The sequence below is a fragment of the Typopeltis vanoorti genome, chromosome 16, assembly GCF_054136105.1.
Source record: "Typopeltis vanoorti isolate ZY-2024b chromosome 16, IOZ_Tvanoo_1.0, whole genome shotgun sequence".
In the NCBI taxonomy this organism is placed as follows: domain Eukaryota; kingdom Metazoa; phylum Arthropoda; class Arachnida; order Uropygi; family Thelyphonidae; genus Typopeltis; species Typopeltis vanoorti.
Window position 1 is genome coordinate 14,339,719 of NC_143564.1, and position 15,314 is coordinate 14,355,032.

Below are 15,314 nucleotides of genomic sequence, written 5' to 3' on the forward strand. Positions count from 1 at the left end.
ATGCCGCTTAGCCATGTTTCTAACTCGCGAAGAAAACTGAGTGGATTATTATCTGCTGGTCATATTGTGTTTATTGTGTATTTGATACTATTGTGGCTATTTGTAATTTCCAAAATTAGTGTTTCCGCATGTTCGAAGTGAGTTTGTTTTTCAGTCACATTGTATTTTTCTTTGATAAATGCCACGATTCCACCTCCTCTTTTGTTTGGTCTACATAAGTTGCAGGTTTGATAATTATTTATGTTGTATGCGTAAATTTCTGTGTCGTTTATTGCAACTTCGGTCAGTATTAGCGCATCTATGTTTATCATGGTATAATTGAGCTGTGTTATCAATGTAAGCCAGTATTTTTTTTTTTTTTGTACTTCTTATGTTTGTGTGTATGATAGTGAAGTTGGTATTGGTAGAAATGTTGTCTGACCATTTCTTCAAAGAGTCAAAGACCTTGAAGTTTATGATATCTGACTGGATACGTTCGCCTATGTTTGAGATCTCCGTTATATAGTTTCTAAATGAGTCCTAATCTTATTCTTAAGGATGTGAAAAGTTAGTGTTTTATATTGGTAGGCTGTGCAAGTCGCATTCACTTGTAATTATGTATACTCGAGTGTTCTTTGTCCACAGGAACTTGTGGACAAAGTTGGTGTTGGGAATTTCTTATCAGTTAGGATCATTGTTGTCGGCCTTGTTTTCCTGCTTGCTGTAAGAATGGAGTCTCTCAGACTCCTGTTGGTAAAACGAGCGATGATTGGTGGCGGTCTCTCTTTGTTTTTTTGGGCCTCGGTTAATAGAGGTGATATCTGTGGTTGCGATTTGAATTCCAATTTTGCTGCCGATCAGAAAAAAAAATTATTATTATTATTATGCAGTTTTAAACTTTTAGTCAAAATTTCCAAATGTCAAATACAGAAATGTGATCTTGATTGAATGGCGTGGTACACTCTATCAGTGTCCTTTCTTTCATTTATAATATGTTTATAAATGGGTATATCTTTATTCAGTAGAGCATGTTGTTTAAAAGGCTTAAGTTAGTATTTCATTTTCGATATAATTATTTCTTTTTACGAGTGAAGTGAATCAGTTCTACAGTAATTTCTTACTGTTACCTTGCTTAACATTTGCATGGAGTGGCTTCAAAAAGTACCACGTTTCGGTACTTTACAGCAGGGTTTACGGATTGTTAAAGAAAGTATTTTCCCCCGTGGTTTTTCATAGATGTGTCTCATTAACAGGCCAGTCATATTCACTTATACGTTTGTGTGTGTGTGTGTGTGTGTGTGTGTGTGTGTGTGTGTGTGTGTGTGTGTTCTATAGGTTCAGAATGAAGAGCACTTATTGACTTTTTTTTTTTTCACTGCACTAACAGGTCCTTTTCTGGTCCCGAGCATAGAATTTTTGAATCCACTTCAGGCCTACATTAAGCAGGATCATCTACCCCTATAAAAGGCATTAACAGTTATACCAGAAAAGAACTCGGAAGCAGCCTGTAGGTAGGAATGGGGTCTGTTACCGATACCCAAGTGAAGAACGTCATGTAAGAAAAACTCATGTCAGGAAAGCTCCAGAGGAATCTGAGCTACAGTCTTCGACACATCTCTAACATCTTTCTGAATCGAAGGTTAAAATTTATTTGTACGAATGTGTGTCAAGAATTAAGAGTGTAATCAAGTTAAGGGGATAATAAATCCCTCATTATTTTAAAGCCGGATACGAAACTCGGAGATCGAAATCTAAGATCTAAGAGTTTCATGCCGAAGAACTATTGGCGAGTCCAAGCGTAAGTCAACACCTAGGTGGTACAACACTAGGGCAACTCGGAACAAAGGTGGAGCAAGATCCATCACTATCCTTAATATTTTCTCATAATGTAAAACGCAGCTCCTCGGAGATGTATTACTGTTTTACATCATGAGGAGAGGTCACTACCCAGACCGGTTTCAACCTTTAATTTACACCTTTAATTAACTTAATTTACGCCTCCGGAAAAAAAAAAAATAGCCTCTTGGCTCTTTATCGTAGTAATAACACATGGGTACACCTTTCTGGCAATTCGTATAGTAAGGGTATGTAAGTTCGGTTCACTTAAACTTGGTATTATCCAGGTCTACCTACTCATTGATGAGACCTCGATAAAGGTTGAAACCGGTCTGGGTAGTGACCTCTCCTCATGTATGCACTCCTTAGAGGTGTATTCCTTAAAACAGTAATACATCTCCTAGGAGCTGCGTTTTACATTATGAGAAAATATTAAGGATAGTGATGGATCTTGCTCCACCTTTGCTCCGAGTTGCCCTAGTGTTGTACCACCAGGTGTTGACTTACACTTGGACTCGCCGATAATTCTTCACCATGAAACTCTTCCACGAAACTCTCAGAGTTTCGTATCCGGCTTTAAAATAATGAAGGATTTATTATCCCCTTAACTTAATTTACGCCCTCCGGAAAAATAGCCTCTTGGCTCTTTATCGAAGAGTGTAATCGTTTATTCAACCTTTGTTCTAATCAGTAACTAAGTTAAGTTCTTACAGAATGTTGCATATAATGAAGTTTCGAATTTGCAAATTTACTCTTTGAAGGAAGTAGTCGGTTATCTGCCTAAATATTTCAAAATTATAACCTTCTTTCTCCTGAAATTTTGATTTAATGAAATCGGAATTTCTGTTGCTAAAATTCGACTCATACCAAAGAAATTTAAAACAGCATCTTTTGTCTGCTGTCGATGTTAAGATAAGATTTTTTTTTTTCGTTTCAAGTTTTCAATTCATGCCATTTTGCTAAAAACAGACATGCTCCGCATTTTGAGATATTGAAATATAAAAGGAGTGTGAATTTGTACTAATATAAAATTATTGGAAAAGTGCAAAGACAACAAGAAATGATGCTACTTTGTGTATACTGTGTTTAAATCAGTGTTTCACAAAGTGCAGTTCTCGACCCGATACCGGTCTTGGGTGGTGGGGAGAGGAGAAGGATTAAAGAAATTTTAGCTGTCGAAAGAGAAAATCAAGTATAAAGTTAAAAAATAATAATAATAAACAGTTCAAACATATTGCCTAACCGATATACTTACAAATAATATAATTACAAAGCTACTTATTTCATTTAGAACATTCTTTTATTATGGTAATTTAATATTCGAAATGATTCCTTAAGTACGTGTTAAATTGCTGAAAGCGATTCACGTAGGTAATGTGTACTAAGCAAGATAGCCAGTCACTTATTAAGTTTCATTGAGATTTAATGAGGGAGAAAGAGGCGAGGGTGTTTAGAAAAAGAAACGAGAGGATTACAAATTTTGCAAAATGACTATGGTAGTCTACTTTCTAGCAAGCACGTTTGATATCCGACTCTTTTGCAGCATGTGTGTGTGTGCAGATAAGTATTCATCCGATGCTAATAGATTTTTTTTCTTTCTGAAACGAATATGATGGCGTAAGAACAAATTTCTGGAAAACTGTTATATCACACTTGCACATAGATGGCACGCGAGAATAAAATGGGAGGTAAGCAAGTATAAGCATATAGTTTTACATCAGTTTTTAAAGCAAGACTTGCGAGTAACAAGGAATATAGTCTAGAATACTTTTGCCTACTCTATGAGATTATATAATCTTGTTTCCGCGTTGTGTTTATGGCTATTTCAACTTTTTTTTTTTTCAGCTCTGCTAACTTATTATAAAGAAAATAGCAATCGGAGGGATGGGAATTCAAGCAAAGACGAAATTATAACTGTCAAAGTAACTAGTTTTGATTAGATTTTATTGTCTAAAGCAGTGCTTCCCAAACTTCTGGATGTCAGGGCCCCCTTTGGAAAAATTAAAATATTTCACGGCCCCCTTGAAAAAAAATCATAATATAGACATATATTATTATAATATTTATTGTATTTATATTCAACACAAAACATACGCCCGAATATTGCAAAAATCAAAAGAATTACAGTTTCAAATATTTCACCTGATATTGGTGTAGCAGTATTGAAACACATCTATCCCATTAAATTGTTATTAAACTTCTTTTATGTTTTTAATTCTTTCTTTATTACTAATCGTTTTACGTTTCATGTGCTTGTACTGCAAATGTACAATAACAATTTAATGGGATAGATGTGTTTCAATACTGCTACACCAATATCAGGTGAAATATTTGAAACTGTAATTCTTAGATTTCTGCTTTGAAATAAATGAAACTTATATGAATAAGCATATATTTACTAATATTCATTAATTTGATTTTTTTTTTCCTTTAAAATATAAAAAATAACAAAAAAGAAATAATAAATAATAAAAATTAAATACGTTTCTTTTAAGATAAAAAAATCTACTTAGTCTTAAAACATTTTAAATTTGTTTTCATTATTTCACGGCTCCCTCAACAAAACCTACTTCCCAAACTGTGAGCCGTGGGAAGCTCTGGTCTAAAGTACAACATAAGTATTAAAGCGAAACACGTTCAGGTATTAAAATAATGTAAGCCAAGTAGCGGCTTGTAAACTGTAGCCAGCCTCCAAATATTCTAGCTCACGTTAGATATGAGATTTTATTGGCATGAATCGAGTTGCGAAATACTGTAACTGTTCGAAATCAGGAGAGCGACGCCATCTGTAAGGGTATTTCGCTTTGCGATTCCCTTACATTTAGATCCAGTTCCAGTGAGATTATCATGTGATCCTAAATTACGGTACAAGTGTATTCAAAACCCGGTCTAAGTGATTTGAAACATAAAACCGTAAATTCATCTTGGCGGGATACTTTATGACCTTTTTTTTTTTTTGCTATTCTCCGAAGCACTCTGATTCTAATTGGATTCGATGCCTCCCTGAGTTGTATCCCGTTCAACAGATTTGTCTACTAAAAGTGGCATATTAATAACCAAGTTGTAACCTGTTTGGGCCTTAAATGATACTTGTAACAAGAGCTGTCAGCTACTGTTTACAATGCTTAGCATAATGGCTACTGCCTTACCATTCAACGGTGAAAGATGAATGTGCTGTCCTGTGTTTATGAATTATCTGCTTACAAAGTGCAAGAGAATCCATTTGTAACAGGATGATACTCCTGTTCATCTCGCATTGTCATTACCGCAACTGCAGCGACAATGATTTGGTCAAATTAATTTTACGTGGATGTTTATGTGTAGAATATAACCTTATATTCTAAACAGAAATATCAAAATCGTGTCTAAAATCGGATTTAAATAGTTTTAATGGAACTTGGGTACTAGATATAGTTAAGTAACTTTCACGCTGACATATGTCAACGTTACTGTGGATCATTAAGAAGTCAGACCGTGAACTACATTCAGGGGCGCGCCGACCATATGTGCAATGTGTGCGACGCACACAGGCGCCAAGATAGTAAAGGCGCCAAAGATTTGGTATGATATTTTAAATAAAGTGAATTTTGTCAGCAAAATATTGCAGTCTTCATCTTTGAATCTCCAACTTACTTTAGATGCATTGAATAATCTAAATCAATTTTTAAATGATTATAGATTGGTGGGAGGACTAGGGGGCCATCCATGGAAACTGGGCAAGAGTGTGGTTAGCAAGGGTGTTAGAACTAGGTTTTTTACTTGGAGAGTGGTGACTGAGTGGGATAAGTTGCCAGAGTCAGTTGTGGGTGCCATGACTGTGGATGAGTTCAAGGAAAAGTATGATAGATTCTGTGTGGATTTGAATAGTTGTTTTTGACATGATGTTTAGGGCCTCCCTCGATGAGGCTAATGACTCCTTGGAGTTGGCCGTAATATTAATAATAATAATAGGTCTGATGAAACTTTCAAGGAAATTGTAGAAAGCTAAAATTAATTGCAGCAAAATTTGACGCAGAATCTATACTTTGTAGTAGTAGACCACTAAGGAGGCGTAAAAAAACAACACAATTTGATTACGAACATGAAAATGAAAATATGAATTCATTTCGGTTTTTGTATTTATTAAGTACTTCACGAAATAAAGAATATTTATTATCTTGTTGTAAAAAGTAACGACAAAAATTAACACACGAGAATCATTCAGACATTGACGCAGACGATTTATGCGAAGAAATTTTACACTGTCAACCATTGATTTCTAATTTTAAAAAACTCCAATACGATATATATATCAGATAATTCAGTATATTTATTCAAACGACTTTGAATAAATCGCAGTTTATCCAAGCTTTACAATTGGTCTTCGGATTCTTTTGTCATTACCGGTATCTGTAGCATCTGCGGAACGGTCCTTTTCTAAACTTAAAATTATTAAAAAATACTTGCGCTTCACAATGGTACAAGACAGACTTTCAAATCTTGCCAGTATATCAATAGAGTCAGATATTTTGGATCAACTTGATCTACATGAGATTATTCGAGAATTTTCATTAATGAAAACTAGAAAAGTTCAATTCACTAAGTGATTTTTCTTTCTTTTTAAATATTTATTTAACTATTTCTTTAACCAATAATGTTTAATATGTTCCTCTTTTATATACTTGTAAGTTACTATTATTTATTTATCTTATTATTTATTTACTTTATTTTTTTTTTCAAATTATTTTTGTTCTTTTTGTACCCTTCTTGTATGTTTATTGTTTTTTATACTTTTTTTTGTAATTTCTGCTTTTTGTTCAATAAACTTATAATTAATATATTTCGTATTTCATTTTAACTCACTGGTACGTTTTTCTAAAGTGATTTTTTATTCAGGGAAGGCGTATTAAACGTTTTTAGCCAACTAAAGTTTTGCACACAGGCCCTGACTACATTCGAATCATAACGATGAGTCAAAAATTGCTTGTGTACCAGCTCGTGTCTCGGTCGCAGCTGAAGTATATGATTACACTGTTACAGTTCAAAGGAACAATTGTAATGAGTTGCCGAGATAAAAATGGATAATTAATGCATCAAAAGTACCATTGAAAAATAAAAGTATTGATACTCGTAATTATCATCTTTCTGCCAGAGTACAATCTGATGTGGAAAGCATTTTAATACTCTGCCTTAAGGGAACCTTAAGCAATGCTAGCATTGCTCATGATGTCGAATACAACTCAGAAGTAATTGGGATCTTGCTTTTCGGTCCAAACGTAGATTTTGTTCCCTTGGAGTCGTTTTCCAAGAAGCGAAATGAGAGTTTTGCTTGTTACCCAGAGTTATGAAATTCAAATACAATTTCGGGAGGAACAATAATCACAGGGCTGCACCTTTATGATAATGTGAACAACAAACTTGTACTTTTGCTGATTCTCTGTTATTGCTACATTCTGGGGGAATCCACGGAAGTTTACCGTAAATCCATTTTTGGTAGTGACTTAAACATCAGTTTTCGTCAATTCTTCTTCCTTGCCTATCTCAAAAAGGATGTGCATAGGTCTTATTTCAGTCCCTGCATTAACCCACATTTAAGTTGAAGAAATGTTATTCAAATTCACGGTTACGCTATTATAACTCCGGGTTACTTGGATGAATGCTGCAGCTAGTTCTGATTCGAGTGATATAATTTTAGTGCATGGGAGTCAGCGTATTTGCCAGGAACGTGATGTTGATACACAGAACCTATTAAAAAGAATTATTAATCATGGTTAGAATAAAGAAACTGCATGTTTTCCCCCTTAATGGGTAATCCTAAAACCACTTCCTCTTACCGCATTCTGAATTACAGTTCGCTGTCCGACTAATATCAGTTGAGAAGACAGGCTAAGAACCCTCCAAGCAGACCTTACTGATAATTCAAAGAGCAGTTTCTCTAGTGATTATCGACAAAAATACGACTTATTTTTGACGACATTAGCAACACTAAAACAAAAGTTCCACGTTTGGTATCTAGAGAAGGATTCCAGATTATCTAACCCTAAACCTACCCACAGTACGAAATGTATGTATGATAAGTCCGAAACATTAAGGGAGTGAGAATCACATTTTAAAAAATGCTCTGCAACTCCTAGTTAGAAAAAAACTGTGGAGATGGAATATTTATCGAAGAGAAGCGGGGGAGGGGGAAGTGTTACACTGACGACTCGTATTTATATACATAAATTGTATGTTGGTGTATTATAGAAGCAAAAACTTCTCATTTTCTATAAAGATAAATAAATTATTGCGAAAATATATGACTATGTAGAAATATTTTATCGTTCATATCTTTTTATATCTATCATTGCACATTGTAACTGTCGTTTATTAAAATTTCAGCTGATAATAATGTATTTTCAGACAGCTAGTGTCATGTGTGTGTGTGTGTGTGTGTGATCACAATTATTGTTTTTACGAGCCCATGTCTCTCACTCAACGAGTGAGAGACATGGACGATGAATAAAATAATAATGTTGAAAAACAGTTCAACTTTTCGTTGCCTAACAGAAATAGCTAAGGAAGAACAACATAAACAAAAGTTGCAAAAAAGTTGCTAAACAGGAATTTACAGCCGAAAGAATTTAAGACTATCATGATAGTGTGTATTTTTGGATATATATATATAATATATATATATATATATATATATATATATATATATATATATGTGAATACAAGCAGAAATCCAATCTTTCAAATCGCTTATAATTTTAGAATGTGGTGTTATGAATATCTATAATTAATAAAGCAACAAAACAAAACAAAAAAAATCTAGAAATCTGTAAAACGGTTTTTGTATTGTTTATTATTTATTTATGTGAATTTGTGACATGGAAAAGGAAGAAAGCACTCATACATTTTAAGACTTACTACCGTGAGGTTTTATTTGTTTTACCCGCTTAGTAATATTAGCACGAATATGCGTATTAGCTTCGTCTAAATGCTAGTTAATTTGCTGGTGTGGATTAATTGAACAGAATGCTGATGTAAAGTGCACAATATTGAGATTTGTGTTGCATCGCAAGCAAATAGCACTAACCATATAAAATCATCTCCTTTTGCATATTTTGTTTACTTCTGTATATTTTAAACATCCTAAGTTACATCTTTATTGCAAAAAAGCGACAATAAAGCACAAAAAGTATAACACCTTAATGGTATAACATTTTCGCTATATCTTGTTAGGCACCATTTCGTGTTGTGAGTCACTCCTAGTTGGGATTTTTCTTTCGTTCACTTAGAATTTTAAACAATTCTCGTCAAAGTAGCATACGATATTAAAGGAGAAAGATAGAGAGAAAAATATAGCATATTATTTTCTGAATTGACGGTGCAGATTGCGTGTGAATGGGGAGTTTTTTCATTAAAAAAATGCACGAGAATCATCACAAATGAAAGAAATAACCCTTTTAGCTCATTTGGAAATTAAAACATTTACCAACCACACAGTATTCTTATCACTTACCATAATCCGTGATAGAGTGGATCACGTCATGAGACATGAACAGTACGAACACCACAATTACTCCTTTCGTCAAAGAAAATTCCCATGCTTGTGATTGCGCTACGATTGCCGAAGTCATTTAGTCATAACATCTAATGATGTGTTCCGACCGTGGCCAAAATCACAACGTATTCAGCTTTCTGAAAATCGAAACACAGAGAATTGAATTACTCATTCGTGGAAAACAAACCACGCCGACCAGGAATGCAAAACATCTCGCGTTTACTGGGCGGCGAAGACTAACAATAACACCTGGCACGTATTATCTGACAGACAAATTGCTTTTTTTATTGTTTTTTTTTTTTTCATCACGAACGACCAAAGTTCAACCGACTTTGGTGTTAAGCAATGTGGTAATAATGCCTCGCTTTATTTAATCTCCGATTCCGCTAAACCACAACTCTTCTTTATCTTCACAAACGATACGCTGCATAAAGATGTCACAGCTCTTAGATAGCCACATAAAAATCACTGTCACCTTGCTACAGATAACTGTTTTGTTTCCTATTTGCGTTCTGCGGGGTATATATTTTTCTCTTTTGACTTATTTTTATGAGCTAACTCAGTATTTGATCTTATTCCCGAACATATACGAAAACGTACACTGAAAACCAGTGACGGCTCGTGGCTTGATCGTGGGATCTGCAACTTTCGAAACACACTGGAAGTACAGTGTCTACGTGTTTGGATAAAAGATCAACTTTATGGTTTAAAAAAAAAAAAAAAAAAATTAAACATGAAAAAATATTGTTTATTATCGATAAAATTATACAGTTTAGTATAATTCAAAATTACTTGCAAATAAAATCCATTCCTTTAATTGTAATTAAAGGAATGGATTTACAATTTTTTAAACATTACAATTAAATCCTTCAATTGTAATGTCCAACTATTTAAAGAGACGGAGTAAACACGATAAACACTACGAACACTCTACTACTGGCGCAAACTGCATATAAACAACAGTGGAACTGCGCGACGGACAGTGCCGCATTATGCTAATAGCTCGCATCTCACTTATGACGTGCATATGCTTGTGCGCGTAGCAATATGACACTGTGGTAAACACAGTGCTGCTAGCGCCCTCCTAAGTGCTACAAGATGGATTTTTATTATTTTTTATACAAAATAAGAGAATTGTATGGGATTGTTGATGATAAAATTAAATATTACAGGCAAATATAAATAAATTAATAAATATATTTATAGAGCGAGAAAAATTGAGGTGTGCTGCAGTTCTGCAGTGTCTATGCGCGAGCCGCCCCTGCTGAAAACAGTACAAGCAGAGCTCAAAAGTAATCATTATTTATAAGTTAGTTATCGAAAGGGGGGTGGTGAAATTTTTGGCACATTTTTGAACAGGACATTGAAAATGGTTATAAATAATGCATAAATACGTGATTCCTTTAAAAAAAAAAAAAAAGCAACAACTCGAAACGAATTACAGTCATTTTTCGGAAACCTGCGTTTTCAAAAGACTTGCGTCTCTTGTATTCAGTTTTTAAGTTCGCTTTTATTATAAAGTTTGCCGTGGGGGCATTTTCTACGCCTTAAACTGAGATCGATGTATCCAATCTCCAACGTGAGTGGAAGCATTTTTTTTCTCCAATTGGACAGGCCTACACACCAATGCACGTGTGTTTAGGCCTGTTTTTGCGCCTGTCCAGTTGGAGTTTATTCGGAATAATCCAAATAGTATATTCTGTTGCTGAGGAAGAGGGATCACTATTGCGAGCTTTATTTCCAGCACGTGTAGAGATTGTGCACTATGAAATTAGAAAAATATCTTTATTAACGATAAATATCAAATCAGTCTTCTTATTTCGCTTGAGAAATCATTTTGGAACAATAGAGTGAAGGAGAGAAAGAGAGAGAGAGAGAGAGAGAGAGAGAGATTAGATTAAATTATCCGTCCATATATATAACTCCGCTCTGGCTGGATCGATTTGAATGAAATCTGACAAGATCTCTCTTAATCGTAAACGAACGAGAAACATTCCTATCAGTTTTTAAGTTTGCTTTGGATTCGATGTTGTAAATGTGATTTTTATTAATTTTTACTTATATGAATACGAGTTTTATTTTTGGCAATAAATCTTATTAAATATTTTTTTTTTTTTGTAATTAATGTTGAACCGCTGTACCTCAGTTGGTTTAGATGAGCCCTTTGGTTAGAAAACCCTGTGTTTGAATTGCATCTGTGATGTAAGAAACCTTTATCAGGTATTTTCAATCAAATGGTAAGTAGCCAGTCTCATACGTAGTCGGAGGGTTTTTCTACCCGAAACTCGGGTTTTTCGTCCCTTAAAACAAGCAAACCGGCAATAAGAACGCACGTAATATATAGGCATAGGATACTTCGGGACAAAGATATTTCAATATTGAAATGTGAATATATATGTCAGGGACATATATTCAGGATGTGCTAGGTGTGCAGTGCACACCCACGGAATAAGCAATATCACCGATATTATATTTTTGCATTTATTCTTGTTCAAGTCCCTAAGAGTTTCCTGGATTCGTGTGATTCCTTAAATTAAACACAATATATTAATGCTTCATGAACAGGACACGTTTCGACGCGTGAACACTGCATTCGCGTTGATAGCCTTGGTGTGCAGTCATAAATACGAACACCTTTGAGCCCTTTGAAAAGACATACAGACGGCGCAGCAGGTCCAATTCTTAGTGTTTCAGTTGAAAACCATCCAAAAGGCGAGGCAGGGTGTGCGCTGAGACAATAGCACCCAAAAATCAGTGACTCTGAGTTATTGTGTTAACCAATCCAATTGAACGTTGTCATGAGTTGGTCTTTTTGAGTTTCATCTGTTTTGTGTGCGTAAAGTGTAAACTGGTGTGTTTAGGGCACCGATATAGCAACTAATTTTCTCTAAATAATTTATAAATTTTTTTGGCCGTATTTATAATGGGAAACAGTGTTGACAATCTACTGAATGTCCCGTTTTCTGTCAAACCTTTCGCGATTTGTATGATTATAGTCGAAGGAGGTTGAAATGTATGTACAAATAAAGTAAAACTCGTTATTTCAGCCTTTCTCTCGTTCAATCCGAAAAAATAATAATTTCCCAAGTGATTGCTTGTCTCCGATTTTCGTGCGTATTATATGGCTGTATTAAAAATCGTATCAAAATTCAAATTATCCTGTCTCACTCTAGTATTTGCCAATGATAATCTAATTTCACCACGAAGCGTAAACCCTTGTGCTTCTCACATAAACGGCATGCGTGAAGCACAGCTATTGTTCCTTTGATCTTTAAGCTTTCCATATTTAAAATTATATTAATTGATAAATTAAAGTATTCAAAGTTATCCTACAATTAATTGCACTGGACCAATTAAGATGAGCGCCGATGAGCTATGCCTTCTTAAAATGTTCATACATCCATAAAATACAATCATACGTTCAAAGTGAAGTGAATATTTTTTAGCGCTTATTGCATAAGCCACAAGACAGCACACCCAACTGTTTTTGTTATATTTTATCTGTAGAATATTGTTTTTTTTTTTTAAACTTATTTCCTCCAATTCCTTCTCTGCTTTCAAATAAAACGTGGTCAGTAATCTCCTTCTGGGCTTTATTTTGCCACTTTTTAAAATATAATTGCTGATCATCAGCTGTTCTTGTTAACATGACAAGCAGCTGAAATAGTTTGTCGTTGTTTCTCGGTTTTTTTCTTTATTTTTATTATCACGAATTAAAATTCGACTTGTGCTATTTCGACCGAAGGCTTATTTTGATGTTAATTTACTCCATTATCCTCTTTCGTTTCTCTTGTTCACATCATTATCATCAGGGTGGTTAGGCTACCAGGGAATTATGTCTTAGGCTTTCTCGATTTCCCATTAATATATCCCAGAAGATCAAATATTAAACATCAACTCAATCCAAAATTAATAAGATTAAATTAATTATATTTGCTTTTTTTTTTTTTTTTTTCCCAGTCGCCATTTACAGGAATTTTGTTATCTTTGTTTTACTTTGGAAATCCATATTCTGAGGCTGGCACTGATCAAACGTAACTGTCTTTATAGATTTTTTAAACAATTTCATGGTACAGTTGGAGGAATAATACCACATGTTCCTTTATTTGAAGAACACAAGCAGTTGTTGGTTTTCCCTTTCAGTCGTTTGCTTCTTCTTCTTCCCCCCCCCCCTCAATTTTATCCGACATATGGGTGGGGCGTATTCATGACTGTTCAAGGGACCGGTTTGCCTGTTCTGGGGGACGAAAAGCCCGAGTTTCCGGGTGAAAGAAAACCCTACCTCCGTATGACACCAGCTAACTCACTTTTAGTCGAAAGAGACCAGATAAAGTCTTTCCGATCAAAGGGCTTCGTCATACCGACTACGCTATGGAGGCGCCACAAACAGTTAAAAGATATAATATAGACCTTATAACTTGTAATTCCAAGTGAACCGCTATCTCTATCATTTAATGGAGATGTTTAGCAAATCATGCTGACGAATCAAGATTTTTTTATTCACGTGAAACAAATTATTCGCTAAAATTTTTCAATTTCTATTTTAAAACTTTAATTATTATATTCCATCAGTAATCTAGTTATTCACCTTTTAATGATGCCGAAATTTAGACACGCATACAAAAGTTATCTAAAATCAGTTCAGATAATTCATTTATTGCAACTTGTTGACACCTACTCTTTATTTCTATGTCGTGAAATCTGCGCAATCTTGATAAGAAATATTTTGAAGAAATTTGCTGATAGCTGATCCCGGAACTTTCTAAATCGTTGACACTCTGGTGTGATTTCATCCACATTACAATAAAATCATTCCCAATGTAATATCAGATAGAATAATAATAATAATCATACTGTCAATCTAATCATTTGTATTATTGAAAGTATGAGTAAATATCGTCAATATTCCCAATAATTCAGATATCCTGGCTATGCATTCCAAAAGCTGCTTTAAAAAATTCATCCCTATCAAACAATCGGGGTTGCAAACTTTTTCAACATACAATCAGTCGAATTCTTTTCTTCCGATACCATTTTTCAGATCATCACCTTTCTCCAAAGCGATGATGTGAAAAACTCTCGAAGATGAAAATGTTAATATTCTTTACTTAAAAAAAAGTTTATATTTATTTATTTCTATGCTTCAAGGTATTTTAATTCCTTTAATCTTATTTGTTTTGCGGTAGGAAAAACTCGCGTTTCCCTGAGGGAGAAATCTGCCACTCCCGTATGAACCACATCTTCAGGTAAGAAATTTATGAATCAAACAATTAGGACAAAGATGCATCAAACAGCAGAACCTTTTGCCAACGCCTCTGAAATGCACTTCTTAGGAAACGAACCTCACAAATGATCTTCAAGCCTTGCAACTACTCTTAGCTCTGTTGCGCTAAGAATATGTAGATTCCCAGTTAACTTTTGTTCCTTATAACTTCTTTTCTAAGCTGAGAAGTACCTTAAATGGGAAGTATTTCAAGATGTCTCAAATATACACCTGCAGCAGTAGATCATTCCCAAAAGATTGTGTGAAAGCTAAAAAATTAAATCAGAGAGCGCTTATCTAATTCTTCTTCATCCAAGGTTTATATTGAAGCGGATACTAGGAGAAACTGTTTTGGTCAGGATGCGCTTCCGTGATATTTAATCTCATGCAACAAAATTGGCGTGTGCCGATTACAGACTAATCTAGAAAGTATTGGTTTAAACAAGTATGGATTCTTTTCTAAAATTGCTTGCATGCGTATCAATCTCCGGCCTAACTAGCTTTCACAATCTTTTAATAATCATTTCGTGAAATTTTAAGTAGGCTATAATTTGCTACCTCGCTTTTGGCTCCACCTTTTACTTTCACAATATTTTTCTTTTTATGCTCCATTAAAGTCAAGGCAGATACAAAGTCAAGGCAACAATCACCTCAGCCCAAAACGGGAGGATTCTCCTAGACACTGAATTTTCAACCCTCCCTTTCAGA

The 15,314-nt window shown here is 34.5% G+C and overlaps 1 protein-coding gene across 1 annotated transcript in view; it reads right to left on the minus strand.

Moving 5' to 3' along the window:
* The window catches only part of LOC150097857 (adhesion G protein-coupled receptor L3-like), a 70,624-nt gene extending 61,069 nt beyond the window's left edge, over positions 1 to 9,555 (minus strand). Inside the window, exon 1 of the mRNA XM_090406250.1 lies at positions 9,302 to 9,555. Within this exon, the coding sequence (XP_090262376.1) occupies positions 9,302 to 9,419 (118 nt within the window). The 5' untranslated portion in view covers positions 9,420 to 9,555. The remainder of the gene's footprint in view (positions 1 to 9,301) is intronic.
* Positions 9,556 to 15,314: the final 5,759 nt, after the last annotated feature.